Here is a 27,894-nt window from a genome sequence, read left to right as displayed (position 1 = left end):
ATCCAGGATTACGTTGACGTCTAATGAGAACAACAACTTAAAATACAAAAGACAATCCCATTAATTCAACGAGGCTTGCAATCTGAGCAGTGCTTTCTGTGAGATCAGAGTCTTTATGGACATTTTGCTTCTTTGCTTGCTTTGCTAAGGTACGGTTGCTGAACATATTATTATGCCTTAATTTTCGTAATACATACAAAACACCGAGCATGTGTTCAAATGCAAGTCGTGGTTGCGATAACAGAAATTCCGTCAATCGAACGAGTACGTTTTCTTTATTTTTCCCCAGGCGAGTGTTTTATTGCAGCATCGGTTGTTACAGGAATGTTTGCCTACTTTTAGGTTCAATTTACTCATTTAGGGCCAGATTATGACAATTGAAATACAGTTGAATCTCGTTTATATCTCGAACCCTCAGTAACTCGAACCTCGCATTTACTCAAACCATTTTCCGAATTCTTCTCCAGGTCATTTTCTTACTAAGTTCTTTTGATAACTCGAAACCCTGAAAACTCGAACCTTTTTCGATTTCCCTTGAATGATTTAGTTATCGCCATTCAACTGTATTTTAAAAATCTTTGGTTCCGGCCATTCTTTTTTGTTACATTCGTTCATTCTTTTCAGTTTACAGAATCACAAATTGAATTCGATTGGATTTAATTTAATTCGACTTATCGAACGTGATTATAGGATTTTTTCGCAAGGTAGTATTTGATGCTGGTGTTTTCAGGAAAATATTTTCAAGTTGTCGCAGCCTGGTTACGCCCGACAAACTTCATTGTGGCATGAGAGCCTAATGTTAATTAGTCGATTATTTCGTACACGAAACCCTAAGGGGTCGTCTATGACCCAAACGGCCTGTGTAAACAAACTAACAGACTGCTGTTCTTGGAAGGATTTGATCACGCGAGCCGCGATGGGCTGTCAGGCACCAACACAAACACCCAGGCACAAACACTGTTTGATTTCTGCTTTTTTGCTGTTATCTGTATAAAGAGGTTAATACAGAATTGAAAACGTGCAAAAGGACAAAATTGGCGCAAGAAAATAAAAAAAATAAACATAAATTCAGTATGGTAATCTAAAAAAACATTTTCAAAACATGAATCATTGTGCTTGAAAGTAAGCAGACCCATATAGGGTACGTTTAATAATAATAATAATGTTCTTTACCCAGGGAGCTCACATCACCAAAGGTGTTATTCAGTGAGGCCCTGCAAAATAATAGTTCAAATTTAAAATTAAAAGATTAAAAAATAGTTTAAGAATTAAAAAAGTTACATGATAAAAAATGTATAGTATAAAAGTTCACAATAAAAGGCATAGGATAAAAAATTTAGCTAAAAACTACATTCTTCAGGGCTTACTTAATAACCGGCACGCATACATGCATGCACAGGCGATGACGCTTTACAATGATCCCAGAAATTGCATTTTTCTTATTCATTTTAATTTTTATTTGCCTTGACTACAAAACGAACCTCCAATACATTACAAACCTACAGTATGATAAGATAAATACATTAAATCATTATGAACTTCGTCATTTAGCAACAGAAAGGCCCAGGATTGATTTCCACACCTAGTCAATACTGAAGATTGTGTGACATTTCCGTATTGAAATGGTCTGAAATGTAATGAAATCAACACCGCTTACTAGAATCACTTCCATGCATTTATGCAACTTATCAAACAAAACATTTTAGATCAGCTAAATCAGCAATAGGGTAGAAGTTCTTTCTGAATTTTGGCTTCTCATACAAATAGGAATACGGATACCGTCACTGTTTTGTTTTTAATGGCTTGAGATAAACACCCGAATAAATATTATCAAAAGCAGTAAAATGAAGATGGCGAGTCGCGAAGGGAAAAGAAAATTAACTTAAACTTAAATATTATCGACAACAATGCACGTCAAAGCAAACAAAGATTTCAGATAGCTCACCTTTGCAATCTAATCAAGATACTGCTGCCATCGGTCTCCCTTATGGAAAGGTTTCAAAAGTTATGACACTAACCGGCCGTCACTCGTCAAATTCAACTTCAGTCAACTTAGTCTGCCATCACGTATGCCGACTTCGAATACACGTACAACGGTAAAAAAGTTCTTTAAGCGAGCTCACAATTATCCAGTACATCATTCTCCCCTGAACCCAAAACTCTGTTTAACTGTACGTAAGAAATCAAACTCGTTTTGCCGATGGATGCTCTTAAAGTTGATTCAGTACTCATGACAATCAAAGATGGCGTACTGAAACTGAGTAAACAACAAAGTGCCTAGTTCCCAGTGCTACTCGGTTGGAGTAGTCGTAACATTGCCCGTCCACGGGCCACAACATATAGGCGTCACCGCCTAAAAAGTAAAATGGACTTAATGTCTTGTATCGATTTGCCTAGCTTATTCCAGTCTGCAAGTCCATGGTATAAAAGGCGTTGCTTGCCATAATTTCGTCTAATCCTCGGTAAATAAAAATTGGTTTTGCCACGGGTATTATATGAATGAATGTCATAGTTTCTCTTTGTATCAAAATTAAAATCTATGAGGCCATTTACATATTTGAAAACGAAAACGCAGCGGTGAAATAACCTGCGTTTCACGAGTGTTGGCCAACCAATAGCCTGCGAGAGCAGACACATTTCCGGCCGTCGCCTGCGTAGCCTGCGTAGCTGGCGGTATTGTTTGGAGTTTTAAAAAACCCAACAATACCGCCAGCTACGCAGGCTACTCCGCCGAAAAGAGAGAAGCGACGGCCGGAAATGCGTCTGCTCTCGCAGGCTAGCCAACCAAGTGCATTTAATGCTTCCGTAGCCGAGGAAAAACTTGGTAAACTAAGAATGGTCTTGGCAGCCTTGTTTGATTGATTTCATTCCAGAATAAGGATATATTCTGCTTTATTCTAGAATTATAATATATAGATAGCGGAAATTCTCCCAAGAAATAAACCTAGGTGCCGGCCCCTCAAAATTCGACTCTGCATACGTGGTGTATGGGACAGCTTGTATATATAGAAAATTGTAAGGGAAAGTCACGGATCGTGAAAAGTGGTGTAAATAACTATCTAATTTGAAATTAAGTTTCCTTCCTCAAATGGGTCGTGTATTTGTCTCTTGGGTCGATTTCGAAACCATTCTGACGCCGTTTAGTGAAGTATTCGAAATCGTTGTCTCTCCATCTAACTGAAGAAAGGAAAGGCTGACCACTACATCGATCGCTGCCAGGCGTCACTCCACAAATCGCTCTCTCCTCAAAAGGAAACTGTCCCGGCCCGAATCGCAATAAAACCAACAGTTCCATAAAGCCCAATAAATTTCACTCCACGTGCGTGTGCTTCGGCGGTCGAAAGACTCGTGAAGAACGAAAAATTTTGCTGAAAGTTTGCCTCTTCGGCTTTCCTGAAATGCTTGTGACCGGACCCGCGCCAATGGCCACTACACAAGGTCAAGTATTTGTTTTTATCTTCAACTCTGATTTATCCACACTTTAAATCTTTAAATGCATGGGCTGATCAAACAGCTAGGGACTGATGTTATAAATTTATTTTGGTCCTAGCTGTTTGATCAGCCCCGCATTTAAAGTTTGTTTATTAAGTCTACTGCTGATCCTGATCTACACCAAGATCCGGCTACAGTTTGCTCCTGTTTGTCAGAGTGGTCCTTGCATAGTAACAGAAGTATCTGATTTATCCATTTGAACCAAGTTACGCGCTGACAACGGCAACACGACAGCGCGTGACTGTGACAATTTACAATTTTCCGCGAGAGTTCCTAACTAGTGATGGATTAGAAATGTGTTTTTAAATCTTAGGAACACAGTGGTGTTAGTAATAGCTATTGATTGCTAAAGAGTTTGAGCAGAGCTGACAACTTTAGCCCGGTAACTGCTGAGAGCAGAGGATTTCATGATTTAGTCTTACACTCAGGCTGGAACAAACGATGATTGTCATTTTTGGTGAGTAAAATAAGGTCTAGCACCACTATCGATTAAACTTCCCAGTCATCGCTGTCCCCGGTCGCTGTCATATCAGTTTATGTTAAAAGACCTCGATCACTCAGGGAAAATGGCAAGAAGCACCGTAAGTTTTGGAAAAAGTTTGAACAAACCGGCTCAAGTGTTTAAAATGTGTAATAAAACAATTGTTGTCATTATTGCATTCTATTCTCGCATGATAGCGAATTTTGAAAGTCTCGACTTGTGTTATCCGCCTCGTTATTCAGGTCCGCTTCAGCCTTCGGATTTGGCAGATAACACAAACCTCGGCCTTGATAATTATCACTAACATGCTAAACCTGAACCAATCAGTAACAGTTACTTGTTTCATCGTATCACAATCCAGGGCTGTGTACTGTGCTGTTCAGGACATTGGCAAGTACTGAAGGTAATAGTTACTCCTTATTCACCAAGTGCGAGGAATTTCTGGTACGATATTTTCCTAGTACGCCCGGGGTCAGCGAGATTTGTTAACCCTCTTTGCCGCACTGTCGCCAGCAAGCAACTTATATTGCCCGTGGGCATCACGGAAAAGTCTGTGCCGACTTTTAGCCAATCACAGTGAGCGTTGTATCTTAACAAGCCGTAGCCATAAAATGAACTCTAATATACATGGATTTTGTTGAAGTTTAATTCACAATATTTAAATGCTGCTGAAAACTATAGTTTTCGTTGTTTTCATTATGTCTAGTATACACACGAGTCTTAAGGCGAGTGTATATACAAGGAATAATTACGTCATTAGTGGATATTCAAAGTTATTACGCGAAAGCATTGCTTAACTATTTTATCTGACGTCTTTTTCAGTAAAACTTCACAGATAACTTGGAAATATCAGAAATCGATCGAAGACCTCCGACTATTTGCGAAGAATTCTGACCACTTTCGGTCAAACATTTCCAAGCATTGTCGAAAACTTCATGTCAATCAAAATCAAATTAGTAGTGCCTGCTACTCGACAAAGGCAATTTCTTTTCTTCTTCTTCTTCTTCTTCTTCTTCTTTTTATTTATTTTTGATGCATCGTGTTCAAGAACAAACCTCTTTGTTAATCTTTTCTTACAGGCTGTATTGCTAATCAGAAAACTACAGAATTTCTAACAAGAACTGAAGGCACAATTGAACCCAGGTCGCCAGTAAGCTGGGAAGTTCCATACAATGCGATTTGTCAATGGACCATAACTGCCCCTAAAGGAAAGGTGCTTCGGATATGGTTGTTAAGTTTTTCTTTGAAATCTGATGATTACTTAAGAATCCACGATGGACCCAATGAAGGTAGCAAAATGGTCGCACAATACAATTCTTTCCGTTATGAAGGTACTTACTTTATTTCGAGCGGCCGTAGTTTGTGCTTGAAGTTAAAGACTGGTTTGAAAGTTACAGATTACAGGTCCAGAAGTTTGACTATAACTTACGAAGCACTGGACAGACAAGGTAAAAGAATCTTTCGAAAATATGACTAGCAATAATATTTAACAACTATTCCACTAGCGCGCGTTGGATATGAGATGGTATATAGCCAACGAGACGCGTAGCGCTGAGTTGGCTATAACGGTCTCATATCCAACAAGCGCGAGTGGAATAATTGTTTTATTAAAAACGCCTAAAGAATTGCAATATTTAAGCTCCCCAGTTGTTTCCGTTGACGTGTATCGGCTACCATATTTGTGGTCAATGGTATATGAGCTCATATACCATTGCCTGTTTACCAATCAAAACGCAGGAATTGCAATATACCATTGCTACTTTTTAATAAATGGTCGTATTCTATTGGGATCAACCCTTTTAGGTTGGTTGGGTTGGTTCGATTTTTTCGTGTTCTATTGAAAAAAAAAAAAATTTGGTTGGTTTGGTTGATCAACTTTTTCAACCGGCATCAAACTAGGTTGAAACGATTGAAAAAGCATTGGTAGCGACCGCTGTCGTTTTCGCGCGCTTTTTAAAACTGCTGCTGCTGGGATCTTTGCTGCTCGCCGACACTCATGAAAATGAAAAAAAGATGCGAGTTTCGCAGGTTTCTCGTATGAAACACTTAATGTGGAGGAGATACAAGAATTAATAGGCGCCCAAATCGGCGAAAATGCAGCTGTCCCAGGTTGTTCGACAGCCGGTGACGATGATTTCTTGCGCTGGACGGACGAAAGTTCAAAACTACGCGTTGTACCATGAGCTAATCCCTGTAGTTCATCGTCGGATTCATTTCTTAAAATATCTTCTTCTAAAACCTCGGAAAGTACAAAGGACACAACAGCACGACCACCGGTCACAATGTTTACCTCTATATGTGAAAGCGGAAGTCTGGTAATGAGTATATCCCCAGGATTTACCGCGTTTTAACCGAAAAAGGTTGGAAAAATGTTCTATTGGGAAACATCAACCGTCTCAACCTAAACCAGCTGCGGTTGAAACGGTTGATCCCAATAGAACATAACCTAAGGTACATTGAATCTTGTGATCACATCCGCCATTTTGGATTTCACTATTTTCTCATGACCTCAGAAAATAGCACAAATCGATGCAAAATTATTTAAAAAAAAATGGGTGCTAAAATAAACTAATACGGCTACGTAGCACGAAGAAAACGGTTGCGATGGCAACGTCAAGAACAGACAGCGAAGAAACAGTTGTTCCATCGTGGATGAATGAAAAGCCACTGAAAGATTTCGCATCCAAGAGCACCCAACCCACTTCATGAAGAGGGTAGGGTGGGGTGAGGCGGTGGGGATGGGGGTGACATGAAGACCGAGGGTTAATTAGTAGCCAATCACTGAGTGCGCGTAGAAGCACTATTTAGTGACCCGGTCCTGCTCTCTAGTAGGACTCCATTGAGTTTGGATTTACCCTGAGCTGTCACTTACGTCTCATTTTCAGAGTGCTCATTAAACACGACTCTAGACGCTCCTGTTGCCCAGTATCTCTTCGACGAAAAGAGGCTTACCACCCCGTACTATCCTCAAGGCTATCGCATCAACACAACATGTGGATGGTACATCAGAGCCCCAGAATATCATGTTATTGTGTTGGAGTACGGGTACTTTAGTTTCTGCACAGACGACATATCGTCAGAAGACAGTTTACGAATTTATGATGTTCAAGGCTCAGAACTAAGACCCATTCGTCGTTTTCGGCGAAAATGGGACATCTCCGTGTCCCCGTTAGTGTACATTTCATTTAAGAGTGATGACCAGTTGGACAAAATCCACGATGAAGGATTATGCCTCTACTACATGGCCACCAAGGCCACTAGTGAGTCAGGTAAAGAACCAAATAGCGGAATAGGAAGTGATACAGTTTTGAGAGATGCGTATGGTTTTTTCCGCTACAAGGGAAACCTTTCAACCCGAAATGACTCCTTCAGATTAACACAGAAATAGACGTCTGATGGTCTATGATGCAAAGTCTTGTTATATTATTTTATTTATAGCTGAAAATTTCCCCCAACAGCGTGCTCTCATTGGTTATTTCGAGGCCTCATGACAATAAGCAATAAAACTGTTTCCCACCAGAAGTCATTGAGTGGCAACATTGCAAATTCTATGACGTCAGAGGGTAACAGTGCACTGTTGGCTGCGACTGTTGATCTATGACCGCCATTTTTCTTAGTCTTCGTTGTGCTATATAACAAATCACTTCGGCTCCGCCTCGGGGAAACATTGAGATCTTTGGGAAACAAAATTGACTGTTTCCCTCGGGACCAGTCATTAAGTGTTAAATGTCCACGTGATACGTAAACCAAAGCCAAAGCTACAACGTGTTCCAAAATAAAATGGGGTTTTTCCAAAAAGTGCTTTTCGCTTGAAAAAGCACCATAGAGCATGAAATAAAATCGAATTATTTTGAATAAGGTTTCACCATTGAAAACTGCATGTTAAATTTACAGCTAGCACTGATACCAGAATTAACTAAGGAAATAGTAAACGCGCTAGAGTGTATTATTGATTTTATAGAAACACGCGGAAATTTTTAAGAACAACAGAGAAATGTATAGAGAAGTACGTGGCGTAGTCGAGTTCCACCTTGCTCTGGGCAAGGGTAGCACTTCTTGCAAGGTTCCACATGCATGCCTCGCTCTCCTTCGAGAGAACAATAGAACTAATAATAGGAACAATGCCCCTAGTCCCAGAAACACTAGCAACTGCTACAACACTAGGAGGACGGTAGAATTACAAGCTTATATGAAAGCTGCTACACTTACTGTTTGCTATCACTCTAGACTTGCCCCAAGTCGCTCGTTTTTTCTTTGCATCTATAGTTACTTAAATAAAATCGCTTTGAAATCAAGCGAGAAAGACCACTTGAGTAAAATCACCTTTGAAATCACGCGCCAGAGATCGCGCGGGATTCACTTTTGTGAACGCGCGCGCGAAGGAAAACAAACAGTTAGGAAAAGCTCGGAACGATCCTCCGCCATTTTGTTTCTCATGCCCGCGCGCGCCCTCCGTTTCTGTATCCAGCGGTCTCCTGCGAATCTAACGAGCGACTTGGAGCAAGTCTACTATCACTCTAGTAAATAAGTGATAATTTTTTTCCAGTTGTAGCTATATACTGCGGTTTATTTTTCAGATTGTTTTTTGAACAGCACGTTGGAAGCTCCACTGTCGCCTTTAACAAGCAATATTTCCATTCCGTATTGGCCTCCTGGTTACCGCGGTATGAACAATACATGTGGATGGTATATCAAAGCCCCTGTAAATCACCTTGTTAAGTTGGATTTTGTTTTAACCTGGAAACAGCAATCAGAAAACAGCGTTCAGGTTTACGATGTGGAGGGCTCGGAGCTGAGTCCGATCACTCTTACTTGGTACAATTGGATCTTATCGAAGTTCCGGTCTGTTTACATTCTATTCAAGAGACAAAACGAAACGTCCGTCAGACATCAGGGAATATCTATTGAATACACGGCTATTAAATCAGGTAACATTCGTACGCACCCCTTGCGTAATTAGTCTCAATTATGGAAACAGGCAGAAAAACTGTGCTTGCTAAACAAGTTTTTTTATGTAGACTTCCTTCTTACATGAGTGACCTCTAAATCTTACTGAAATGGTCGATATCAAGATAGACAAGCCCTTAAAAAATAACCAATAGCTGACACAACCCTCAATACAGACAACATCATCAACAACAACAACAGCAACAACAACACACGCTTTATTAGAAAAAATAAAAGCCCTCTAAGAGGACATGTGGTTACGTCTGTAGCAAATAAGAACGACAATGATGAGAGGGGAGTTGTATCTTTAGGTTTATTGGAGAGTACCTTATTGGTACTTAATTTCGCAGGTATCCAATTTTGACGCGACAGTATTTACCGATGTTAGATATTATTTTCGCAATTTGGACAAAAAAAAAATACGTTTCAAAGATTGAACATATGTCAAAAAACGTTAAAAAACACGTTTCGTAGGTCTTCATTTTGGTTAACCTACAATCCACTCTACTATAGCCTGTTTACTCTTAACAGCTCTTTGTATTTATATGGGGAAAACAGTCTTTAGAATAAAAATCAGCGAAAATAAATGACGTTTGGATGAATCGCGGTTCATCATTATCAAATTCTAAAAAAGTCAGATTCTGATGAGTTCAATATATATTAAGAGTGCGTGTGAAAATCTCGTTGCATAAGATTAAAGACTATACAATGTGAATTGTATAGAGTGTTAATTACGAACTAAATAGTTTTGCTTTAATGGAGTCAGATTGAGTGTTCAGTTTAGGTTTTAACTCCTGGATAAATAGCATTTCGAAGATCAAGCATTCGAATTTCCCGCGACATTTCTTCAAGATTGTAAATTGCTTGTTAAGATCTTTGTTACTCTGGTTGTGGGCGTCACGCAGGTGGTATCCAATAGCTGAGTGCTTATGTTCATCAATGCGTTGGAAAAGGTGTCGGCGAATGTAGCCTACATAATCCGCATCACACGAATCACATTTAAATTTGAAAACCGCAACACATTGTTGATTTATAAGCGGCGGTTTGGCCTCTGCTACATTGATGTCGTCGGCAATTTTCTTGCTTGTGAAAACTGGGCGTAGATCGCTGTTTATTTTCTTGCCAAGATCGGACAGCTGTCTTCGTACAACGTCTACTGATCTTTGGTCTTTGAATGGCAGAATAATCCGAACGGGTGCATTTGCTTGAACATCGCGAACTTGCTGTTGACTTCGTGACTCGGTGAATCGAGTTATGGTGGAATTAACGAACAGCGATCTACGCCCAGTTTTCACAAGCAAGAAAATTGCCGACGACATCAATGTAGCAGAGGCCAAACCGCCGCTTATAAATCAACAATGTGTTGTTTACAAATTTAAATGTGATTCGTGTGATGCGGATTATGTAGGCTACATTCGCCGACACCTTTTCCAATGCATTGATGAACATAAGCACTCAGCTATTGGAAACCACCTGCGTGACGCCCACAACCAGAGTAACAAAGATCTTAACAAGCAATTTACAATCTTGAAGAAATGTCGCAGGAAATTCGAATGCTTGATCTTCGAAATGCTATTTATCCAGGAGTTAAAACCTAAACTGAACACTCAATCTGACTCCATTAAAGCAAAACTATTTAGTTCGTAATTAACACTCTATACAATTCACATTGTATAGTCTTTAATCTTATGCAACGAGATTTTCACACGCACTCTTAATATATATTGAAATCATCAGAATCTGACTTTTTTAGAATTTGATAATGATGAACCGCGATTCATCGAAACGTCATTTATTTTCGCTGATTTTTATTCTAAATTGTATAACGAAAGCCTCCGTTATTAGAAAACAGTCTTGACTAAAAATTGCAGACTTCAAAAGATGTCTTTTAAACGTTAACAGAGAAAAAACATTGCCTTAAAAGAACGTAGCCTATAGCTGCGGGTGTTAGGTCTAAGGTCTTCGTTTTCGAGGGTCTTAGTTTTCGGAACCCCCCTGTTTCTTTGGTCAACCAGGCGTGAGTAAAGGACATGGGAAAAACGAGCCTGCAATGTCGTATACGTTCTGACAACGTGATAAAAGAGAAAAAAAAATCCGTATGCTGCGTGAGTATTAAGTGCCTTTCGAAAAAAGTTCAATGTTCCATATGTTTTGGGCTCAGCCCTTCTTCTTCTTCTTCGACTAAAGAAGAGTTCTGACAACGTGGTGGTCAGCAGTTACACCCATGAAAAAACTGACGGACTTACATACCCGTTGGCTTCACAGCGGTCAAACGCAAAAATTGACGTCACATCCGGTCTTTGCCGCCTCGAACTTTTGACTCGAAAGCGGGCAAACTTTTGCAAGAAATTGTTAAAGAAAGAGTACGGTGAAAGAACAGTTCAAGCTGGGACACTCAGTGGAGATGAATTATCAAATTTCCAATCCATAAGCGGCATATAAACCTTAACTTTCCAGGGACGGCGTTAACGCTTGGCTTTAAAGCAAAATTTTACGGAAAATTTAAGACTTTGTATGGAAAATTTTGGCGGCAATTACACATGAACTGCGCACGCGCGCTGCGTTTGACCGCTGTGTGCCCGTTGGCATAGTACGATTACTGACGTAACCACAAATATGAGTTGTTATTAGGTAAAAGGGTTTATTAGTTTTGTGAATTCTGCAAAGTCTTTCTTTAGCATTGGGACCAGCGAGAATTGTCTAATTTAGAGGCGGAAACAATTTTTACCGCGCCGACACCAGCAACAATACGATCATGGACAATATTTTTGCTTATCGGAACTGTTGCTTTGAAAGTTTAAATATTTTTTCAATACGTTTTTCACGTACTTCTAATAAACGAATGATAATTTAAAATTTAATGGAAACAATGATGCATTAAAGTAAAGGTGAATAGCAGAACATATTTGCCTTGCCGCAAATCGTGAACTGAACAGTTTCTGGGTAGTTATTTTGTAAACCGGCGGAGGACATTCACTGGGCCGCGAAGCATCGGGGTAAATTTCTTCCCTATTGCTCCCTCGATCGTAATACGCCAAGACTTGATTCATGCGTTGTCCCTGACAATGACTACGTTTTTTTTTTCAGAGTGTATTTGGAACAAGACTTTGAATGCCCCGGAATTTACCAGTCGAGACTTTTTGAACATTCCGCTTTGGCCTGACGATTATCGCGGGCCGCGATCTTGTGGATGGTTCATCAGCGCTCCAGAAAATCACATTTTTCTGTTGGAGGTGGTGTTGTATCGCGGCTCTAACAAGACACACTCCATCGACACGTTGCGTGTTTATAATGTGGAAGGCTCGGAACTGAGGCTCCTTCACCGTTTCCGTTTTGCTGCTTTCCGTTCCAGATTTCAGTACATATCCCCCGTGTCCCAACTTATCTACATTTTATTTGAGAGTGAAGACGAACCACGCCTTTTCACGAGGGTGGAAAGGGTGAATTACGCGGCTGCAAAGGCAGGTAAAGCACAAATAAATAAAATGGATTTAAGTAGGTTGTTACTCATTTCGGGTGGGGATGTACTTGCCAACTGATCGTGGAAAAAAAGATTAAGTCATTTTTCCGATTGACTCCCAAATGACTTTTACATCGAAAGAAACTTCAAGATGTACTTTTGTTAAGGTATTAACGCACCAAAGGAGTAAGAATAAGCCGAAAATGAAATGATGGTTACGACTCAAGGAGGTTAAGATGAATTACGACGACAAATTTGGAAAAAAATGGGCAATTTTTTAAGATGAGCAGTCTGTGACATAGCTCATTTAGCGTCAATCACTTTCCCTCCCAATTTCAAACTCGCCAAATAAGATGAAACAATAAGAACTACCGAAAAACTTCCTGACTAATAGTTGACTTCACATCTGAGAATCAGTCAGATTAAATGAACCAGGAAAAGCAGTTTTTTTACACATGCAAATAATCTCAAAAGCGTACGCGTACAACTAGCGCGCGCACTGTTCTCTTGTCAGATTAATTACGCATGCGTTAACAAAATGATTTCCGGTTTGCAGAAAAAAATCTAAATAAAAAATCTTAAATCATTTTTAATAAAAATTTTATGGACAAATCAATATTTTAAATCTCTCTAAAAAAATTATTTTCCATAATGAAATGAAACCCATACTTACCAAGATACAAAAACAAATAAAGATCATGACACCATGAATGATTTTCTGATAACATGCAAAACATCAAAAATTTTAGACTTTTTCTTTATTGGTCACGTGATCATGGGCGTGGCCCGATGACGTCATATTTACGTTATGGACTGAGTATAAGATTCAACCATAACTAAACAAGAAAAATTGCTAAAACTATATAACCGTGAATGTCCCTAGCAACGGGTCCAAATATATACGTCAGTGGGCCCTTAAGGCCCGGTAATACGGGCAACATTTTTGTTCAACTTGTCTCGCAACATTGTTGCATTGCAAGTTGAACGAGTTGTTGCCCGTATTACTACCGCTCGCTCAACTTGTCTCGCAACAAATTTCGGTGTTGAAAGTTGAAAAAAATTGTTGCAAAAAGTAGAACTCGGTTCTACTTTGTGCAACATGTTGCTGCAACTTGCAACACCGAAAAATGTTGCCCGTATTACCGGACCTTTACTTTCTTTTGTTTTGTATCCAGTCACAGTCCCACAAGCGACTGCATAATTACAGTCGTCCCTAAAGTGGCGAATGAAAAAGGGATATATACCTATTCATACCTGTTCAGTAAATATGTTTAGTTCAAATCAGGTTTAACAAATTTTACTTGGTATGAATGGGTCTAAATGGGGTTTTAGTTACAATGTTCTATAGTGTTAGCAAAAAGCTGTATGGTTTATTTTTCAGATTGTTCTACAAACACTACATTGGATGCTCCACAGTCGCCAGTTTTTAACAGTTTTTCCAGCCCTTACTGGCCTAGTGACTATATTCTAAACACGACTTGTGGGTGGTACATTGTCGCTCCAGGGAACCACATCGTAAAATTATTCATTTCTTTAACCAGGATACAATTATCAGAGAACAGAGTTCAGATTTATGACGTGGAAGGCTCGGAGCTCAGTCCGATCACTCTTGCTCGAGAGAATTTGATTTTATCGAAGTTCCGGATTGTCTACATTCTACTGAAGATTGATAACTTTAACAAAACAGATATTGTGGAAGATTGGCGGATATTTGTTCTTTACACGGCTATTAAATCAGGTACTGTACAATAATTCAAAAACAAATTATTTAAACTGACAACCCCAAAATGCCATCAGATCCACTGTGTAAATAGACATTAACAAAGCTACAAATAAGTAGGTTAGTATAAATGGTGTGCCCTTTGTATTACTGACTGAATGACTGACTGACTGACTGACGGACTGAATGGCTGACTGACTAGCTGTCTGGCTGACTGACTGACTGACTGACTGACTGGCTGGCTGGCTGGCTGACGGACTGAATGACTGGCTGACTGACTGACTGACTGGCTGGCTGGCTGGCTAGCTGACGGACTGAATGACTGGCTGGCTGGCTGACTGACTGACTGACTGACTGACTGATTGACTGACTGACTGAATGATTGACTGACTGAATGGCTGACTGACTGACTGACTGACTGACTGACTGGCTGGCTGGCTGGCTGGCTGGCGGGCGGGCGGGCTGGCTGGCTGACGGACTGAATGACTGGCTGGCTGACTGACTGACTGACTGGTTGGCTGGCTGGCTGGCTGGCTGGCTGGCTGGCTGGCTGGCTGGCTGGCTGACTGGCTGGCTGGCTGGCTGGCTGGCTGGCTGGCGGGCTGGCTGGCTAGCTGACTGACTGGTTGGATGGCTGTCTGACTGCCTGCCTGACTGCGCTGACGGATGCGTCGGTTGCGCCTTGTGTTTGTCGGTGATCTTCTTTTATTCTTTGCTGCTAAACACAATGGTTGTTCTGGAGACTCGCCCACAAAACTCGATCTGAAGACTCGGCTCACAAAACAGTACCAGCAGGGAACACTAATTTGTGCTTTTTTTCCCTTCCATTTCTCAGGGGCCAAATCAAACGTTTTAAAAGTCGTGGCAATTTGCATTGGGGTGATTGCCTTCTGTGTGGTGATTGGAATTGGTGGCTACAAGTACTTGAAGTCACGCCGCAATCAAGCTCAATTAGCCTTTGTTCAAAGAGTTGATGGTGATGAATCTGATAGTGTTCCTTTAAAAGAACAAGCAACAAACCGTAGCATGGTCGCTGGAATTGAGCGCATTTCAGTTTTGTAATTCTGAGACCTCAACTGAAGTTTCTTCGAGTGAAATGCAGCTGACGAACGGCTTCAGCTTTCCCCTAGCCGGCAAAGAAATCGTTCCCGAAAGAATGAAGACTGGTTTTCCAAATCTCCGGAGCGCGAAAATTTGGGCGAGGCAAAAAGATGAAAGGGGGGGGGGGGGGGGGGACGTTTGGCATGCCGGCTAGCTTTATCCAGGTGTACAAATACTGCCAACCTTTTTAATGCCACAGGTTCAATTTTTATCAAGCACGCTGAACTAGTTTTGTTCCATAAGATTGTACATTTTTCATATAATTAATTAGTTTTTCTGGTAGAACGATAAAGGGAAAATATTCTTTTTTGACTGTTGTTGATTTAGTTTTATGTGCAGACTTACAGCTGCCTATATGCATTCTATATTCATGCTTTTATTATTTACTGATTTAGAACTAGATTTTAGAATTCGATTATATTATATTAGTTTTTTTAGGTAATACCAAGTTCTCATGTAGGAATACTGAAATAAATTCAGTGTTACTTTCATGTATGTAAGGAACTTTCAGATATTGTGCAATCATAGCTTAAGACGGACGGCGAATAGTGCTCTAAGAGTAGATGCTTAAACTTGTATAAGGCGAATGCCCAGAAATAAAATACAGTTGTTGCAAATCTGATACCACTTAATACACTCAGTTCATGTAGTGAATACTAAATAGCACCCCTGTTAGTTAATTACTCTGATTAGTCAAAACCTTTTTTTCGGTTATAGCCTACATTGGCTTGTTAACCTTTATATTGGGGTTTAATAGGATTTCTAGCCAACTGCATTCAGTGTTCTAGCAGCTGCCGTTGTCGGTAGTCTGGTGGATTTAACTCGCGCTTGGAAATCCGATGACCCGGATGAAAATGAACAGTAGAACTGAGCCGGTTGGGAATAGTCACTCCCAAACGACCGTCCCCCCCCCCCCCCCCCAAAAAAAAAAAAAAAAAAAAAAACGATTTCAAATTATCTCTGTACATTTTCCTTACAGTATTAGTTTGGAGAATTTGTTAAAGTTTCAAAGCGATTTCTCCTTGGTCTACATTTTATTAATTCTCATAACCTTTTCCTGGAACTTTTAGGGTTGAAGCATTGTGACGTTACTTCTTTAAACCGAAATTCAGTTGACAAGCAGCTCCTTCAGTTCATTTATTCACTAGTAAATACAAGAATATCAGTTTAGAACAACAGTACAAGCTGCAGGGGACAACGTTTAATAAAATGTTTCAGTCACGTGAGTGTTCGTTGTTATTTAAGTATCCTTAAGGTCGCGCAGGACCCTTGCTCATTAATATATTCATTAGCCAAATTCCGTGCTTTAATTCACTACATTTTTGAACATCGATTCCTCTAAAATTTAACAAGGATATTCGGGGGTGATGGAATTACCTCAGGATTGTCCTTATACTGAGAGATGACCGTTGTCTGTGATGTTACAAGCCCTTAAAAGTTTAACTGCAGATAATGCGATTTTGTGTCCAAGTTTTCAGCTAGAACAGCGCACCAAAGCCTCGTGATAAATCAGAACAACTTTTGTGCTATGGCTAGAACGAAATTTTCGATTTAAAAAACTGCTACAAGTTAATAGCTTCTAAGATAGCAAAAATGTGAAATCTAAACTTTGAAACGTGCTATCTTCATTTTGAGAGGGAAATTTAAAAATTCGCTCTAGTCATAGCACAATAGAGTACACCAAGTTTATGTTCCTCGCAAATCAACTCTTGAAATTCTATATCGGCGGAGAAAACTTGGACACAAAATTGCAGGTTTTGAGGCTTCCAAAGACCTTCCGAGTCAATGTTTATAACAACGTGTGATATATTCAAAGCTGTGAATCTAATATGATAATTCCCTATGTTCCAGCGCACGTGGCACAAAGCTGAAAACAATGACTAGTAATTACTTGTACAAAAGAGTTTGAAAACAAACATTCTCATGAATATTTCGTTTGTTGTCGGCTTGAGTCGTCCGGCAGTTCGTGCATACTCTTTAAATAAATACATACTAATGATTGCAAGGGTCCTGCGCGACCTTAAGTCGGCTTCAGGCTTCTAGTTTGGCTCGTTAATTTTTCAAACGCCATGCATGCATCCAATTGCCACACACACAATCTCTACCACGCCAGCCACATCTCACTTTGGTCGAAAACACTTTTTGATGCGTTCTCGCCTATGGCGTTCACGAAACGAATGATAAACTGACTCGATTGGTTCCATTTCAAACGGATACCCTTGACAGATTTGAGTGGTTTCAGCAAGCGTTGCACAATTTAGAATCGAGTTCTTCTTTTCGCGACAGAACAACACAATAAATCAAAGTTATTTACTTCAGTCAACACAACCCACCACCCCCTTATTCGCTGCCGTGAATTGCGAAGCTACGAGGAGTTATTGCTTTGAACAAAGCATACAGAGCTTAGAACTGGGCCTGGAATGTTGACTGCTTAGTATCACTTGCTTTTATCCAAAAAAAACGGCGCAGCTCAGTGAAATCTTTGGAAAGTTTAGCGAGTCTAGCCTACATGTACCCGCGTAGACAGAGACCGCGCAGGGAATGGATATAGTGACAGAAAAAATCTCAACCTAGTTTATTAACTGGACGCGCCCCAGACCTAGTTAATAAACTTTATTCAGTTCCAAATCTCCATACAAGCTCTTATATACAATTCCAACTCCCATACAAGCTCTTATATTACGCTTGTGTCTCCTATACGTTTATTAAAAAAGCTCGCTGGAAAGTGAAGTGATTTCATACGGGTCTATTAAAAGGACGGACCATGGTGGTATGAAAAATTTTCCTCTGAGTGTGCACCTCTGAAAACCTTTGTTTTCGAAATTCAAACTATCTTTTGTTATAAATTTTTAATATTTTTTAAAGCCTCCCTTTCTCCAAAAAAAATTATGGTCCGTCCAAAAACGGTCCAAAACGGACTTTGCACGCGCTTTTAGAAAACTTTTCACGGGTTGAAAGTGCAGAACGCGTGATTTAAAACCGATAAACACAAAAAGTAAAACAAGAAGTATTTCATTAAGGAAGTTTTAATAGGGTTATGAACTTGGAAGGCTATAGTAAAGAATCGTGCAATTTGTAGTTTATCCCTTACAATCAGTATTATATTATTTTCTCAAAACCTCTTTTTAACATGTTGCGTTACCTGCGTCCTGTCACAAAATGCGCGCGCAAAATCGCATAACGTTACGTCACAAATTAAATTTGCGTTTATGACGACAAACTAATTGCTCATTTTTCTCCAAAGCGATGTTGAGTTTATCGTATGGTTAACTCGGCATTAATTATGAAGAAGAAAAAAGCTTTAATCGGAATACTATTTTGTTTCCTGACATTTTGCTGCATTTGCAAAGGTAAGGGAAATGCTAATTTTAGTTTAATTTATAATTGAAGTTTAAAATTCAGCACAATTTTCAACAAGATCAAAGCGATAAACATGTAGCGCACCGCGGTAGTGCGTTTGACATCAAACAGATTTCGATTTAACAACAAAGCAAATCAAATGATGTTATTTGGACGGTGCTTTTGAGAACAGATTAATACGATTTAGCAAAACACAAAACTTTTGCCTCGTTTGGTGTTAAAATTTTGTAAAGTGGAAAATCTGAAATCGTAAAAGACGCACTGTCGGTTCGCCTTTGTTTTTCTTATTTGCGCGGTACAGACACACTGTACAGATCAAAACTTCCGCTTCATTAGAAAGGCTGATCGGACAGCTAAAAAGGCTAAATAAATTTTATTTATATTTGGGCAAAAAAATTTATTTAGCCTTTTTTTAAAACTGTCTGATCAGCCTTGCATTTGGTTTATCGTTTTACTCTATATTGCTGATCCTGATCTACGTCAAGATCCGGCTTCACTTCGCTGCTGTTTGTACAAGTGGTCCTTTCATTATTTTGATAACAGCAAATTTTTTTTGCATTCATGATTCTAGCTTGCGCAAAAAGGAAATATTTCTCGCAAAGCGCGCGACCATTCAGTGCGCGGTGTTGAAATTTTAACTTGACGTCACAACACGTCATAACAGTTTCGCGCTCTTTTTTCAAGTTTCAGGAACAACTTCATATAACTCTCACAAACCATCATCGGACAATTCTCTGGACGCGCTCACCCCTGCAGAGTTCAACAATCACTCTGCCCAGCGTACATCTGGAGGCAAAACAACGGATGTTGATAAAACTCCGTCTTTCAGTCCACATAAGTCTGCCGTCCGCACAAAGCACTTCTCAAAATCATCATCGGTTAACAACCAGGAGGAGGCAAGCGGATTTCAAGATGGCAGCGAATTAGCGCCAATTACGCACGCGGATTTCAAGCCCGTGAAATTAACAACAAATGTTTGGCACGGGAAACACAAGTTTCCCATGAAAAAATTAATTATGAGAAGAGCCGCAAGGAAAAGTAACGATTGGAAACCACCAGACAGCTCTGGAATATCTCAAGGTGATGTGGATGTTTCTTCCCTCGTACGACAGGCGATCAAACGCGGAAGAGACGTCGCTTTAGAAGGAGCTAAGAAGACAGCGGCTCATAACCCACAGGAAACTACAACCGAAGATATGAATAAATTGTTAAAGATGGCTATGCCATGGAACCCTTACAACAAGGATCCCAGTTATAAGGTAAAAACCAGCTGGGACACAGGAACAATCGTAGATGCGTCCTCTTTACAGGCAAAGGAACATTCCATAAGGGATGATCCCAAGGAGACCTATCAGTCCTCACCAGATGAATTTGTTAACATGGATACGCCTGTTTTGCAAGGAACGCAAGCGACATCGGTCACAGGCGTACCATATGTGACTAAACCCAGACCTCCACCAAAGCTTACCGACGTACCACTGGAAGAAATCTACGATACAGCAACCTCTACTAAAGACATCAATTCAGCTTCTACAGAAACCGACCCGAATATAAATCTTCGTACAACTGAGCCGACAACGACTGAATTTACTAAATCTGATTCTGCGAAAACTGAAATGAACTTAAATCTTTATTCTGCTGAGTCGACAACTGCCGAATCTGTGAAGTCAAATACTGCTGAACTTAAAACGAGTCCGAATCTGCCTACAGCTGAGTCGAAAACTGCTGCCTCTGGTAATTCAGATTTTACTAAACCTACAATAAGTACTCCTGAATCGACAACTGCTGAGTCTGCTAAATCAGATTCTACGAAACCCGAAATAAATCTGAATCTTTATACTGCCGAGCCGACAACTGTTGAATCTGTCAAATCAGCATCTGCGGGACCTGACTCGAAGCTAAATCTGTTTCCAGCGGAGTCGTCAAATCCTGCTGAATCGCAAGGTATTCCACATGAAGATACTGCAGAGGAAACCACTAAGGAACAGACTACAGGAAATAGCAGAGAAGAGCCTTTGCCGAACGAACAACCGAGGGTATTAAGACAGGAACGATCTTCACAACATGGCACATCCACCATACCGGAAGTCAACACGAATGTCCATCCGGGAATGAGCGGATCCTCTGGTCTTCGATGGAATGTTGCTTTGGACCGTAGAAACACGAGTGACAGTGGAAAAGACAAACATTCCAAAAAGAAAAAGAAACGCAAATCTCATTCCGGGACTAAAGATCCAGCTGATTCAGGTTCTCCTATCATTGTTGGTGGAATCATTGGAGGGATTTTAATCGTGATGGCCATTGTGGCATGTGTTATGCAACTATGGTAAGCCATATATACTTATGAATAAATATGTTTCACAATAATTTAGTGCGTTACAATACGCCAAGTTACAATAAGCAATAAGCAATAAGCAATTTACAATAGCCTTTAATATGAAAAGCCCTTCGATGGCTTTTCATATTAAAGGGTATTGTAACTTACAATAGCCATTTTATTAGTACAGCTTTCCACAGTTGTAAAAAGCACGTTGAACTTGCTTTATACAACTGTGGTAAGCTGTACTATTAAGAAGATTGTCATTAATGATTAAGTGTCGTTCAAACCTAATACGGACTTTGTTAAGAAGTCAATTAAATTTTCAGGAGCCTCTTTTTGGAACTCATTAGACAATAAGGCCCGCCTTGAAGAATCTTATCTTTGGCGGCTTTCAAAAGTTTATTAATAGAACATGGTTTTTAAATCTTTTGTATCATCTAGGGACTTTAATGATTTAGCGTAGTTTATTGATTTCTTAATTTATTGTTATTTTCATAAGACACGACCACATCAGCTATTATGCTGCAATATTTATCGTGTATAAATAAAAGCTATTATTATTATTAAACCACTAGCAAGAAAAATTAGGTTCTTGTTCGTGGGCATCAAACTTTTAAAACAATTCGTATGAGAAATCGTCAGTCCATTTTATTTTGTTTTCTAACTCACCTCGTGCGAATTCTTAACAGGAAAAAGTGCAAAAGGCGATCAGCACGAAAACAAGGCGATCCTGAAGCAGGTTCAGTGACGTCATCATCTGGAGATCACGTGGGTAAAAAGGACAGGAAAGAAAAAGTCATCTCTGACAGAGAAGCTGCAAGAAAGAAGAAGAAAACATCAAAACGTTCATCTCAATCAGCTCCAGGAAACTCAAACGCTAAGCCACAGGAAATCCAGTCTACGAATGACACCACAGATGGACCAACATCCCGGACACTTAATAAAGGAACAGCGGGTGACATTCCTTTGACACCCGTATGCACGGCCACAGGAACCCCAAGCGCAGAGGTACGGATAAACATGGAGGATTCCGATTCGACACTTCCAGAATCGATATCGTCAACATCTCTCAGGTCTGAGCCATCGATCTGCACACCCAATGAAACGCCGCAGTCCACCCCACTGAAGTCACGTTCGACAGAATCTCTCTCTACCCCTGCTAAGTCCTCTCTATCTGAATCTGACATTTTGACGTGTTGCAAGGAACCTAACGTGCCACACTCAACAGTCCCAGTTGACAATTTGACGTTTGAAGATGAAACAAGATCAACTCTGGCTACAGCTACATCGGCAAATGAAGTTCCAATCTCGACTCCCGCGGACTCATTCAGCATTCCCATGCAACCTGTACAACAGACGAACGCCGTTGCCTTGGAAACGGGTGCCACGAATTCTTCGAACGAATCCTGTAAGACGCCAGTTGCACCGTGTAGTGACGTCATGATAACTGTGGAAGATGACGACGAGTCGAAGTCGCCATTGTTGATTTCTGAAAACGAGAGCTCGTCTGTAGAAGTGATCTACGCTAGAAAGGAATCAACTACGGAGACGAAAAAGGAGACGGATGAGAAGAATGAATCGTGTGATGACGTTCAAAATGCAAACAACGATCCAGAAACACGATGTGACAATGATGAAATGAATTTGAAAGTCCTTACCGAGGAGGGTAAGCCCGTTTGTTACTCTGCATTTTGCTGGCCATTTCTGTAGAGATTTTCTTTTTCACTATACTAGAAATTATAGATGAACGTACTTCTTTAATGTTTGATCCAGTCTTAGGTAAATACGTCTTAAAAGAAAAAATACTGGATACTGTTTGGTATTAGCTCTTCATCCCATTTTTAAACTATTCTCCAAATTATAAGGAGATTTCTGCCGCGAAATTTAAATTTGGAATTCATAAAAATGTAGGCGGGTCCTGATTAACTGTAATGGATACAAATTCAATTGCATTCACTGCAAGTGGAGTGTAAAATCTTTTAAGGCCATTTTGAAGAAGGGAAAAAAGTAATTCATGCATATAGTAAACAGAACAAACAAACTTAATGAATTGTATGATGTCATCTGTAGGTAAACCTATGCCTCCTCCGCCACCCCGACCTCCATTCGCTTCTACGGAACTGCGGCAAGGTAAGCATCAAGTATGTAAAGAGAATGAAAGCTAGAGTCACTATTAAACGAACAGTGCAACATATTATCACCAGTTATCTCAAAATCATTCTTTCTTGCAGATTCACTAGCAAATGTTGCTTATTTTAAAGTAGGAATCCGGAATCATTCGGTTTAATATTTTGTTTGGTATAATATTTTGTTTTCAGAGCATATCGATCGTTTCTGGTAAATATTTTCATAATAAGCTGCGTTTTTCTTTCAGGAAAGTCAATGATTGGCGGACGAAAGGCTTTGGACAATCGGCGTTTTATCAAACATCTTACATCCGGGCAATATTCTAGTGGTTTCCATGGAGATATTAACAAGAGTTTTAACAAAATAATGACTGGAAATAAACACTTGGCAGATAAAAGCAAGGGAAAGAGAACAGTCATTAAACAGCAAACTAAGGAAACAAGGACGTCCATAAAAGAAAATATTCTACTGGCAAAAGTAAGTTGATGAAGACAAGTAGTAAGGGTATGGGAAATATGATGAAACTTCGCTTAGGGGGAAATTTTGCGTCGGTAAACTGGGAAAGGCTCTGTGTCCAATCAAGGGGGGTGGGGGAGGGTATAATAGGAAAATTAGACAATGAGAAAGGAAAGGATCTAATGAGACGTATGAGCCGCTGAAACAGACGGAATATTACGGAAACTGGACACACACGTCCGTTCAGCAATGCATCGTGCCCAGAACAAGGCAGTGAGCATTATTTTATTCAGAGCCTTGTTAATATCACCAATATCCATGGTGATATTAACAAGGCGCTGAACAAAATAATGACTGGAAATAAACACTTGGCAGATAAAAGCACAGAAAAGCGAAAAGTGATTAAACAGCAAACTTAAAGGAAACAGAGACATCCGTGAAAGAAAATAATCTTCTGGCAAAATTAAGTTGATAAAAATAAGAAGTAAGGGAAATATTATGGAAGCTTTGCGCTGGTATAAACTGTATGGGCAAAGCTCTGTGTCCAATTGGGGGGGGGGAGTAATCACAAAGTTAGACAATGAGAAGGGGGAGGGTTATTGCATGAACATTTTTGAGTAAAATAAGGCATCAAATTGTCTTCGCTAAAAGTTATTAGAAAGTTTCACTGGCTTTCTTTATTTTCTTTCTATTTTTTTAAGTCAATCGTAATGAACGAGAAAATGGACAGCGTACGAGACAAGAAATCTGCTTTGCGTCGCCGCATAATCCACAAGGCACTCTCACATCCCGCAACACTTCGACCTCACACGCCTCTATCAGAAGAGATCGCCTTTGCAAAGTCGGTGATTTTACCGGATCCTGCTTACCAGGAAACTGAGCGAGACACCAAGGAACGACGCAAGGTTGTAAAGGAATTGGTGGACGAATTGATTAACCCTTCGTTTGAAGACATGATAAAGATTTTTGGTGCAAGTTTCAATCCTGATGAAAAGACCAGAGACCTGAATGACAGAAATTGGCATAAGAGAAATGTAAGTACCGTACGTTATAATAATCATTAACTATAAAGTTTTCATAAATGAAATTCGTCAAACTGGCGCTCGTATCACTTGTCATATTTCGAATGAATTTTTACTTGATGTTTCATCGCGATATCGAAACGCCGAGAAGAGAGTTGAAAATACGACGCGTAGCGGAGTATTTGTGACGAAATTCGAGGTGTTTGGATAGCCGATGAAACACTGTCTCGAGTGCTTAATATATCTTCTCAAAAACCACGAAGAAATCGGAGAAATTAAATCGTAAAAATGTATTTAAAACAACCTGCTTATAAGCTGACCAATTTTTGTTCTAATGACTGTGTCCCATTTCAGGTAATTATGACGGACGCAAAGATGCTTAAAGCTAAAAACCAGAAGAGTACTTTTTTATTAGACATACAGTTTGGTAGAAATGTAATCTGTGGCCCGTCTACTCTTGATCATGAGCAGAATCCAAGAATGGGATGCACGTGCTACTACTGTAAGAAGCATTGGAAGAAAACAGGAGGCCCACCCTGCTTTAAGATACCAAGGTAAGCTTGCTTTGTTTGCTTTAATCCTCATTTATTGGGAGGGAGGGTGAGGGGGGGGGGGGGGGGGATTCATTAGTCTTTCCGAGTTCTGCAAATAAAAACGCAAGTAACTCTAAAGAAGTTATGCCAATACATGTTCATTTTACTTCGTTCATTAGAATTAAAACACCGCACTTAAGTTAGATGAGATACATATATATCTTCATACCAGATTGTTTTTTTATTCTACTTCTTGCTTGTATTTTACTTCAGAGATTTTAACATAGCGAAGGATGTTTATATGATCAACGGCAAGATTTACATTCGAAATCCCCAAGAAATAATCGCTGCTTTTGGCAGTACAAACAGCTCATCACAATACCGCCCTGGAATCGACACTGCTAAAGCTCTACTGAATCTGTAAGTTTGTTTCGTATCATCCAAGTTTGTGTGTCTGCCAAGCCTAATACACATTAGATAGGTCACGAATACAGTCATGTTGCGGTTAGAATCGAAATTTCAATTCAAGGGAGCGTATTGTTGAAAACTCTATAACTACTTCTTGTTAGCAGTGTGACTATAGTTGAATCCCGATAATTCGAACCTTCAAGAGAAATCAAAAGAGGTTCGAATTATCGGAAGTTCGAGTTATCGAGGGTAAAATTTAAAGAAAATGACTGAAGGCCATCCCAATAAAATGTTTCGTTTCACATCGCCCCGTTGCTTGTGATGGTGGGTCGGTCGGTCGGGCAAAAAAAAAAAGAATGAACCTTTAAGGGGTCTGGGTTCATTTAAGAAGCCAGGAGATGCAAAACTGAAAGATTTTCTTTCAGTCGATCTTCGAGTTAGCGGGATACAACTTTACTACTTAAACCAAGGCTACCGAAGCAAATTCCTCACAAATTGACCAATGTAGTGTTTGTATGTTAAAACGTAAGTTTGTTTCGTATCATCCAAGTTTGTGTGTCTGCCAAGCCTAATACACATTAGATAGGTCACGAATACAGTCATGTTGCGGTTAGAATCGAAATTTCAATTTAATGGAGCGTATTGTTGAAAACTCTATAACTACTTCTTGTTAGCAGTGTGACTAGAGTTGAATCCCGATAATTCGAACCTTCAAGGGAAAGCAAAAGAGGTTCGAATTAGCAGAAGTTCGAGTTATTGAGGGTAAAATTAGAAGAAAATGACTTAAGGCCATCCCAATAAAATGTTTCGTTTCACATCGCCCCGTTGCTTGTGATGGTGGGTCGGTCGGTCGGGCAAAAAAAAAAGAATGAACCTTTAAGGGGTCTGGGTTCATTTAAGAAGCCAGGAGATGCAAAACTGAAAGATTTTCTTTCAGTCGATCTTCGAGTTAGCGGGATACAACTTTACTACTTAAACCAAGGCTACCGAAGCAAATTCCTCACAAATTGACCAATGTAGTGTTTGTATGTTAAAACGTAAGTTTGTTTCGTATCATCCAAGTTTGTGTGTCTGCCAAGCCTAATACACATTAGATAGGTCACGAATACAGTCATGTTGCGGTTAGAATCGAAATTTCAATTTAATGGAGCGTATTGTTGAAAACTCTATAACTACTTCTTGTTAGCAGTGTGACTAGAGTTGAATCCCGATAATTCGAACCTTCAAGGGAAAGCAAAAGAGGTTCGAATTAGCAGAAGTTCGAGTTATTGAGGGTAAAATTAGAAGAAAATGACTTAAGGCCATCCCAATAAAATGTTTCGTTTCACATCGCCCCGTTGCTTGTGATGGTGGGTCGGTCGGTCGGGCAAAAAAAAAAGAATGAACCTTTAAGGGGTCTGGGTTCATTTAAGAAGCCAGGAGATGCAAAACTGAAAGATTTTCTTTCAGTCGATCTAGCTGAGAATGTTGGAACAATCGTTAATGACCTTGGCGCGAAAAACTTGGTATCGATCGACAAGGACCTCACATCATACCAATTGTTGTTAATAAAACAAGATCGCGTGCTTGTAAATTAAAGTACCTGCCTCTTTGACTAGTGAATCTTGGTTTTTTTTTTACATTTCGAAAAAAAAGGGTCGGTCGGGCGATGAGAAACGAAACATTTTATTGGGATGGCCTAAAGGGGAATTAAAAAAGGTTCGAGTTAGCGGGATACAACTTTACTACTTCAACCAAGGCTACCGAAGCAAATTCCTCACAAATGGACCAAACGTTAAAAATTGTTACAAATATATTGCTTCTGTAGTATGCAGTTGGAGTAGATCTACAATTCGTGGAAATTTTATCGTTAACATACAAGGTATTCATTCCCTACTTTTGCACAGAGTTTTCCTCCGTTTTTGTCCTTGGTTGGAATAGTCGCACTCCAAACCAAATAAAAACAAGGCCAGGATAGTTAAATTGGGGACGGATTGTAAACAAAGGCAAATACGTCATCGTTGTGCTTTAGAAAACACGTCCCTTAAACTCGCAGCCAGCCTCACTCGATTTGGCGGGAAAATTTCCTTTATGGCCTGACCGAACGCAGCACGTCTCCAGGCCCTTATGTCAAATTAGTATGTATAATGAAGTTAATGGATTTTTTAATCATAGAATTAATATTTCAAACCTTATTTTCTTTTTTCAGATATTAAGGAGCAAATCTGATTTGATGCCAGTGAGCAGTCCCATTTTGTTATTTGTGTTCTGTTATGTTCAGTTTTATCCTCTGTTGTTCATTAAATTTTCAAAGACGAGGAAAACTCAAAGACAAAAGAAGTTTAAAAAATAAATGATTTATTCTTGTAACAATGTGTTGATTACTTTTGTTTTTGATATTTTTTTCTTGATACCTTTTGGGTAGTTCGTAGGTTGCAACCATGCAATTTCTCATTTTCCAAGTCCTTTTTTAACAGCCTAACGACGA

General features: G+C 39.7%; 3 protein-coding genes across 3 annotated transcripts in view; all 3 read left to right on the top strand.

The window, feature by feature from the left end:
• LOC144655132 (cubilin-like) overlaps positions 1-16,069 on the top strand; it is a 39,777-nt gene extending 23,708 nt beyond the window's left edge. Inside the window, exon 13 of the mRNA XM_078515346.1 lies at positions 14,936-16,069. Coding sequence (XP_078371472.1) covers positions 14,936-15,162 — 227 coding nt within the window. The 3' untranslated portion in view covers positions 15,163-16,069. The remainder of the gene's footprint in view (positions 1-14,935) is intronic.
• On the top strand, positions 66-8,960 carry LOC144654364 (dorsal-ventral patterning protein tolloid-like). The gene is made up of 6 exons (XM_078514495.1): positions 66-149; positions 3,806-3,949; positions 4,335-4,376; positions 5,053-5,421; positions 6,859-7,242; positions 8,551-8,960. Exons 2-6 carry the CDS (start codon positions 3,934-3,936, stop codon positions 8,931-8,933), a joined length of 1,194 nt encoding a protein of 397 aa, XP_078370621.1. The 5' UTR covers positions 66-149; positions 3,806-3,933; the 3' UTR covers positions 8,934-8,960.
• Positions 16,070-18,422: 2,353 nt separating the features above from the next.
• On the top strand, positions 18,423-27,784 carry LOC144653656 (uncharacterized). The gene is made up of 9 exons (XM_078513709.1): positions 18,423-18,551; positions 19,246-20,887; positions 21,571-22,547; positions 22,952-23,011; positions 23,256-23,485; positions 24,166-24,498; positions 24,841-25,040; positions 25,293-25,439; positions 27,616-27,784. The coding sequence occupies exons 1-9, from the start codon at positions 18,464-18,466 to the stop codon at positions 27,620-27,622; spliced, it is 3,684 nt and encodes a 1,227-aa protein (XP_078369835.1). The 5' UTR covers positions 18,423-18,463; the 3' UTR covers positions 27,623-27,784.
• The last annotated feature ends 110 nt before the right edge of the window (positions 27,785-27,894 follow it).

Source organism: Oculina patagonica, chromosome 5 (assembly GCF_052425735.1).
Source record: "Oculina patagonica isolate OP01 chromosome 5, crgOcupat, whole genome shotgun sequence".
In the NCBI taxonomy this organism is placed as follows: domain Eukaryota; kingdom Metazoa; phylum Cnidaria; class Anthozoa; order Scleractinia; family Oculinidae; genus Oculina; species Oculina patagonica.
Note: the sequence above shows the minus strand (reverse complement) of the source record. Positions and strands in the feature narration are given on the sequence as shown.